The 8,873-nt window shown below is 36.6% G+C and overlaps 1 protein-coding gene across 1 annotated transcript; it reads right to left on the reverse strand.

The window, feature by feature from the left end:
• Positions 1 to 4,997: 4,997 nt before the first annotated feature.
• On the reverse strand, positions 4,998 to 8,024 carry LOC127849655 (GATA zinc finger domain-containing protein 16-like). The gene is made up of 5 exons (XM_052382401.1): positions 8,013 to 8,024; positions 7,149 to 7,199; positions 6,368 to 6,587; positions 5,439 to 5,868; positions 4,998 to 5,205 (listed from the first exon to the last, which is right to left on the reverse strand). Exons 1-5 carry the CDS (start codon positions 8,022 to 8,024, stop codon positions 4,998 to 5,000), a joined length of 921 nt encoding a protein of 306 aa, XP_052238361.1.
• Positions 8,025 to 8,873: the final 849 nt, after the last annotated feature.

Here is an 8,873-nt window from a genome sequence, read left to right on the forward strand (position 1 = left end):
AATAACGACACAATTTCAATTTACCGGAATTTGAGTGGAACCGGACCGGAACCAGTAATCATGTCAATTTAATAATGCGCAGCACTGTAGCAGTGAGCGGATTTATATCACATTACTTGCATCTTTTTATTTTTGCTGCAGGTTACCCATGAGTGGAGAAAGCGACACAGAAAGTGACTTTGAGACAAATTTGCAGACATATAAATGTCACATTTGCAATTTTAAACCAAACTTTGGGAATCTGATTTATATATTAGAACAGATTGTGGAGATTAGACCATACCTAATCAATTTGCCAAATGGTCAATTGTATGTCCGGTGTCAGTTTGATGACTGCGAGAGTTACTATCATTTGAAATCTATTTATCCGTCATTTCCGGACGAGTCTCTCAATTACGATCATCTAGACGATCATCGTGAAAACGGGATGCATTGCCCAAAGTGTGAGCCATTTTTTGTTGTGTGCAAGTCCTTGCTCTTAGCTACAATGTCCCTAAAGGAGGATACCTTGTACAACTGGCTTGCTGAAGAAGATTCTGAACATGGTATTCCGACACCAACACCAAGTAAACCTCGTGCTAATAATAAAACACACAGGCAAGAGAATCAGCTGTGAAGTATCTCAACGAGGTGCCCAGAATGCCGTCTCATTATTGTAGAGCCCGAACCTCAAAACTTTATTTAGAAACTGAGTTCTCAAGTTTGTCCGAGTTGTATCAGCATGACAAACATAGTACACTTAGCCAGTCTATTGCAGGACCCAATTTAATAAGCTTTTCTATCTTGGCTTTCTGTACAGGTTTCAAAAATAAAACTGTAGACCATGAAACGTACAGTCATCACATAAGGCGTAAAACTGAAGCCGCACAAGAAAAGCAAAATGACAAAGAAAAAGCTTCCACTGAGGGCAAAGTTAAAGTAGTAACGATGGATTTGCAAAGTCTTCTTTTCTGCCCAAAGTTAGAGGCAAGTTGTTTGTTTTATAGAACAAAACTGTGTTGTCAAAACTTTACATTCTTTGATCTGACTACAAAAAAAGTAGTGTGCTACTTCTGGAATGAAACAGCTGCAGAACTTTGCGCAAGTACATTTGCATCATGTATCATTGACTACCTGGAAAACTTAGATCTAACAGGGAAAGATAAAGTGATACTGTTCAGCGATGGCTGCACTTATCAAAATCGCAACGTCACCCTGGCTTGTGCCTTACTGCAGTTTGCAGTTACACATCAGATAGAAATTGAACAGAAATTTCTAGAGTAAGGACACACGTGCCTCGAGTGTGATAGCATACATGCCACAATAGGAAGAAAGATAAAAAATAGATGTGTATATACCCCAGACGTATGTTGAGCTTATCAGAGATTCAAGAGCAGATAGTAATAATCCATACAGCGTCAAGTACGTTGATCACCAGTTCTACAGGGACTATTAAAACCTAACCTACTACAACAGCATAAGACCAGGTCATGGTGTGGGGACTCCAGTCGTCACAGATATTCGTGTGCTGAAATATTCTGTCAAGTGCGACATAATGTATAAGCTTAACTAAAGTGATGGTGATTTCGGTGATATACGTAAGTCAAGAAATGTCTCACCATCATTTGACGAACGCGCTCCACCGCTGCGCGTTAGGCCATTGTCACTTAAACGGGCAAAGTATCGACATCTGCAGCAAATCAAAGAAGTAATCCCGAAAGATTACCATGCATATTATGGTGAGTTGCCGCATGCTGAGTGACGAAGACACGTGGTGTACGGTTGCGTTTACTTTTAAACTGCATCATATCGGCACTGCCGACTGGGAATGACTGCTCTGAATTCAAACACTTTGTGAAAGTTTGTGATGGTTTGCCATCAATGTTCCATTTTTTTAAAGCTATTTGAATTGTAAACCAAACTTAAATGCATTGCTGGCAGCTGCGAGTAACGTTACCATGGTTGTGTACTAAGGTGATGAAACTTCTTTTATGTAAAACAAATCACAATTTTATACCGGTATAAATACACGCACCAGTATAACATTATAACTATACACAAACAAACAGTTTTGAAAAAGCCACGAACGAATAAAATTTATGGATAAAACTCAAGCTGTTTGCCACCAGTACATTGTTTTTAAATAATATAAATGTTGGTTGCATTTTAAATAGTAACTTGTGTTTTATCTTGTTGGTAAATGTATTTAATTTGTGAATTATTTTTTAAGGAATTCCTTTTCTTTAATACACAACATTGAAGTAAAAACGTAAGTGTTGTGTATTAAAGAAAAGGAATACCTTAAGAACACTATTCATAAGATACATTTTTAAATACATTGTAAATATTTATCAGACAAGAGTATTATGAAAAAGTAATACAAATATCGATTTAAATAGTTCATTGTGAATTTTTTTCTTTAGGAATTGTTATTCCTTTTCTTTAATACACAATCCTAAAAAATTAAGTTTTGTGTATTAAAGAGAATGAATACCTTTAGAACAGTTTTCACAAGACAAGAAATATAAATGTTAGTTACATAGTTAATAGTTTTTTGTGTTTCAATGTTAATAGTTTACTGTGTTTCATCATGTTGGTAAATCTACATGTATTTGACTGTTTTGCCCGTTTAATAATAATTACCATGTTTTGCTGTATTTCTTTTAACAATAAATATGTTCACATAAGCTCTTTTTTTATAATAGTACCTGCTATAATCAAACCATATTAATCCTCCTGCGCTGGTTATTTTGCAAATACACAATATCTTGTCTGCTTTAAATAAAGTAAAATAAAATAAAGGTCCATTGTACTCCGGATAACCGCTGTTTGTGTTAATTAGTTTTAACCTGCAGGACTAGGGTTAGTGAGGCTCAATGGGTCATTGCCCACCTGAAATGGCCCACAAGTCGCCAGGGGGTGACTACAAGCCGATTCTTGTCACCCTAGGGTGACTTCAAGCCGACGCTAGTCACCCACGGGTGACATTATGCTGATTGTAGTCACCCGGGGGTGACATGAAGCCAATTCTTGTCACCCAGGTTTGACTTCAAGCCGATTCTAGTCACCCTCGAAATCGGCATAAAGTCATCATCGGCAACAATTGTACTTTTTCAACCAAAAAATACATGATTTGGTCGTTCATATGCTAGGGTCTTTGTGTAATAATACTACAAAAACGAAAGTAGAGCTAAATGTCTAAAACAACTAAGCCAAAATAGCCTATATTAGATACCTGGATGCGGTGCCGTTTGATAAAAAAATACATAGGTTTTTGTTTTCTAGAACAAAACTGTGTTGTCACAACTTTACATTCTTTGATCTGACTACAAAAAAGTAGTGTGCTACTTCTGGAATGAAACAGCTGCAGAACTTTGCGCAAGTACATTTGCATCATGTATCATTGACTACCTGGAAAACTTAGATCTAGCAGGAATAGATAAAGTGATACTGTTCTGCGATGGCTGCACTTATCAAAATCGCAACGTCACCCTGGCTTGTGCCTTACTGCAGTTTGCAGTTACACATCAGATAGAAATTGATAATATATATATATATATTATATATATATATATATAACAAAGTATTCAACTCAAAATGACCCGAAAAAAAGGTGCATCGCGAGTTCCTTACCGTGTTGTTTCTTAAAATTTGACCCAGCATTTGTACAAATATAACAAGATATGTAGATTTCCAGAAAGGAGATTTATTTCGATTTATTCGATTTATTTTGAATAAGACCGATTTCATGGGAATCACTGCACAATTAATGAAGTTATGGCTGTTAAAAGCGATGCACCTGTTTTCGGGTCATGTATAGTTGAATACCTTGTTATTTTATATAATTATTTGATAGAAAAATATGTTGTGTTTTTTTTTTAGATAAGTTGATTTTTCGTTGATTATTTTTCATTGAAAATGATGTTTTCACTAATTAATATCATAGACACACGCTTACCACTTGTGCCCCCTACACAAAGAATTAAACTACTGTAATACGTCATAAAATAAGTAAACCACGTTTATCTGAAAATAATGTTTACTATCGGCTGAACACTAAAAACAAACGTTAACTACAAATTAAACTCATTAAATAGATTTATAATAATTTGCTAACCTTTTATAGTAACACCAGATTAAAAAGATGACAACAATGGTGAGAGCGACACCGATAGGAACGAAGATGGCCAGGTAATACAGTGGATTCATCTTGTCACCCTCTGAAAGTACACAAAAACTATGTAAGTATCGTTCTTGGAAACTGTGAAATCAAGATCTAGAACAAAAACAGTTTTTGTTTGTAAAAAGAGAAATTGATATCAACATTATTCTCGTTCTAATAAAACTGTGCATTTCGTTAAATGTCATCCTCGATTATCCTGTGCAGTTCACACAGGCTAATCAGGGACGACACTTTCGCGTAAACATAATTTTTGTTAAGAAGATATATGAACTTGTCTTTCAACGAACAATGCCATACTAGTGTAAAATGTATATGCTTATCTTGGATGTTCAACGAGCAATGCCATACTAGTGTTAAGCGTACATGCTTATCTTGGATGTTCAACGAACAATGCCATACTAGTGTAAAGTGTACATGCTTATCTTGGATGTTCATGCATTAAGAACAGTATTTTCCGAACAAGTTTATTATCAATACCTGTTTATATAATTACTATGTTGTTTATGATATGAACGTTGACTACAGACAGACCTCTCTAAAACGTTGCGAGTTCTGCACAAAGAAATCCGGGATAGTACAGAAAAGTACGGTATTAGAGATTAAACGTGCCCCTTAACCACTGCAACATTACTTTTCCCTATAATAAACATTTTAATAAAACCATAGTTGTTATTATTTATTTTATTATGACACATGAATATTAATGTTTTGTTTTGTTTGTTAACAGGTTACATTCATAATGTATTAAATTATTTAAAAATGTGACTTAAATCCGATGACTTTTAACGCAATATGATTTTCACCTTTCTTCTCAGCTACGGAGACATCAGTGGTCTTAGTTGTCGGAACTTGGGTTGTTGGTTGTGGTGTAGTTGTTGTTGGTTGTGGTGTAGTTGTTGGTTGTGTTGTTGCTGTTGGTTGTGTTGTTGTTGGTTGTGGGGTAGTTGTTGTTGGTGAAGTTGTAGTGGTTGTTGATGTAGTTGTAGTAAATACGGCGGGTATAATTTCTTCGCATGTGATATTCAGCAGCATGGCATGATAGGCTGGAACACAAATATTATACTTTATTAATTAAAGCAGATAACTGAGATTAAGTCTGACATGGATGAATAAAGTAGCAATATTTCTTTAAGGTCAAAATGGCTGTACTTGGCTAATAGATACAAAGATCTAACATGACATTACTCCAGCAATCCACATGCATATACAAACAATTTTAGCGTTCGTACCGGTAACACTAGTATATAATATTCAATGGTTACCTCTTGCCTTGAACCAATTTATGGCTGGTGAGTCACGTGCACCGTTCTTGTGAATATCCCTCAAAAGCACATCCGTTGTCTGTCCAGGTGACAAGGTGATGTTATGTGGGCGGTCTAAGTTATAATATATAAAGTTATCTTTCCAATGCTCGGTTGATTCCTTGCAACGCCGAAAGAATCCCTCGGTCGTTAATATAGCGCTGGAACACATTGCCGAGGAGGCGTTGACGTCACGGTAGTGGCTCTCCAGACGCACGTCTATCCAGTCAAGAATGAGCGTTGTCGAAGTCTGTGTATGCAGATTAGTGAGCGAACATTTGCATTCTTTGCTTGCTTTAGTTGGATCAAAGGTCTCTGTTGATCCGTCGAACCAGATATCGGTGGAGTTGGTGACTTTGTTCGTTATCTTGAAGGTTCCTCCACACATTGGCATCTTGTCAACAACTACAGATAGAGATGATTTGTAATTATAGTATCACGTGAGTACCCCTTTATTCATAATTATAGTTGATTTAATATTTTTGCTTACGTAAAAACAGATTTATCAAATATCGCCCAATGCAAACATACACATGATGATTTTTGTATCGCTTATATGAATACAGAATAATGTATGTAAACCAAAGGAGAGAACACTGCAAATTGAGTGCAAGGGTGGGCAGAGTACAACACTATGCATGAATATAAATATTGTCAACAACTTTTGTAAGTAAGATAAGTTAAAATTTTGTACGTAGCTGAATCGTTATTTTAGCATTATACGCCTTCATCCCGGAACAATCATAAAGCATCTGTGTTACCTTTAAAATGTAGCCGATGTAAGCGTTTTACGTTTGCTTGTTGTGCTGATCCTTACATATGTTATGCGACCGGACATAGTATTCAAAATGTGCAATTTAACAGTCCATGACTCTCCAGTTACGTTTTCGTTTATGCCACTTACCGTTATCACACACATACTCTAGCTGCACATACGATGACGGGGCCCCTGTGGTGGTGTTGATGACCTGCCAAGGCGCCTGTATGTATGAGCAGTTGGTGCGTCCGGAGCAGTTTTGATAAGCTTGGTACGTGTGCTCCAGTGTGAATGTTGCCGTTGGATCAGTGTCCTTGTAGCTGCAGCAGTCAGGTGTTTTGCCACAGTGGTTGTCTGGTGGGCACATCTACAAGTGTCATATCTTCTAAAATGGATTCTGTGGTATTGATTATACAATAATTTATACATTGTTTTATATGTGTATACTTATTATTTCTAAATTGGTCATTTTGTCATATTGATTGTATGTGTATACTGATTATATTTGTATGTTTTTTATTTGTGAATATTAAGTGTTTGACCATATTTATTATAATGTGTATATAGTTTTCTGTGTAAGTTGATAAAATTTGTATATTAATTGGGGCATATTTTGAAACAACTGGTGCAATTAATATGTGAATAACACCTATAAATGTCGCACAAAAATTGCCAGAAGAAAATGGTCGTACGTATTCTTTATACATTGTTTATGCACTTTAAACGTTTTGAATTCATACTTCTTAGGTACAGGCCATCCATTCTGGTCATAGACGACTAGAGTACAACGACATCAACATTTTAAAAGATGGCAAACCATGCAATATTTTTACCATAGCATCCTTACTTCCCGCAGTCAGGTTTGTAAACAGAATGATCGAGTTACTCAAGCATTGAAGGCTGAAGAAGTCGCAGGTGGGATTTGTACCGTAGCACGCATTGCTAATGATTGCGGGTACCTGCTGGATGCTCGAACCCACTGAAATAGTAAGTATGGACAAACTTTTAGAATTCTATATTCCAGTTCGAACCTGCGCTCAACGTCAGAACCAGGGCACGGAAAATGACTTCATTTCTGAACATCCTAAAAACAATCATGGATTTCTTCTGGAAAAACAAACTAGCGGTTCACTGCAATATGTATTTTATCGAGTTCATATGTTCAGATGAATTTCGTCCCAAAACGTTGCGTTTGCGGGCGTGTGTTTGGTACCTGACTAAATAGCAAAGATGTCGCGTTCCAGAAGCGACACTGACTATATTGTGTTGTAGATGTAGTACAGCGAGAAATTTGAAACATCGGCATAAAACCCCTCAATCAAACTAGCTAGTAGATAATGTTTCTAACATGTGAGTTGTATCTATAGCACGTGTTCGTGACTGTAATACAGTGGACCTTTTAATCGCCTAAAAAGCAGTACTGTATTTATAATGGTATTTTCGCTAATATGATAAAGTATGATTGCGTGTTGCTGTGAGCGTGTGTGTTTCTGCACCTATATTTGTGTAATTCGAAGTTGACGAGGTCCTTCCGCTCCTGATATTATGTGTGGACCTGGGGTGTATCCCAGCACTCACTCCTACCTAACTTAGTAACTAGACTCACAAAAACTGGGACCAATTATTTAGTATAGCCAAATTTTCCAGCTTTTTAGCTATTATCGAAACGTTTTCAATGTTTCACGTGTTATTTTGTTGTTTATGGAAGCCGGAGTGCCCGTGAGAAAGCCAATGTGTCTTGTTTGGTGACCACCGGGAGCTGAAATTGCCCCCGGGTCGCCTCGGTGAATACCTCGTCTTCCATCACTGCGCTAAACAGACCGATCAGAAAAGCATAAGAGGGCCGGGTATTCCTTAGATATCGAATACCATCAGTCAAATATTAAATTGCTCGTTAGCTTGTTCGTGAACAAATGTATCAATTAAATCCTTGATTAATTCATTTATTCATCAATGCGTGGTTTTCTTTCCATACGAATTCAAATTTAAACAAACTGAATATAAACAACAAAGTATGTTTATGATTTTTTTTATATGAAAAACACGTATTGGTAAAGAATGGAATGCAATATGGTGACTAAAGTTTAATTCTATGGTTCGCATTGAATTGTATGCACCGTTTGTTACGCGAATAGCGACGAAACGGATCTAGGTATCACATTTCCCGCTTTAAGCCTAAGGTGCAAGCCTAACAATTAACAGTATAACCGAATACTGATTTACATTTGTAGTCCATACCCAATGCAATGTACGCCGTTGTCTGATTCAACCTGAACTTAAAATCTTGAATCTTAAAGGCGTTTGAACACTGTTAGCCTTAAGTATAAAAATACATAGACCTTTTTATTGCGAGTGGTGCATAAACACATTCAATGAACTAGCATTTAAAGAACTAGAATATAATAATTTGTGGGTCGTGCTCTGTGAAAAGATGATTTAATACAGGTGCGAAAAGTGTCGTTCCAGTTTAGCCTTGAAGTACGCACAGGTCAATCATGGACGACACTTTCCCCCCAAACTGGATTTTCGCTTAGAAGAGACTATCTTTAAACGAAAAATATTATAAAAGCAGAGAGTGTCGTCTGACACTTAACGCACATGCATTAAACCCCATTTTCACAGAGCACGGCCTTTTCTTCTTTTTTAATTGACT

The sequence above is a fragment of the Dreissena polymorpha genome, chromosome 11 (genome assembly GCF_020536995.1).
Source record: "Dreissena polymorpha isolate Duluth1 chromosome 11, UMN_Dpol_1.0, whole genome shotgun sequence".
NCBI classification, from domain to species: Eukaryota; Metazoa; Mollusca; class Bivalvia; order Myida; family Dreissenidae; genus Dreissena; species Dreissena polymorpha.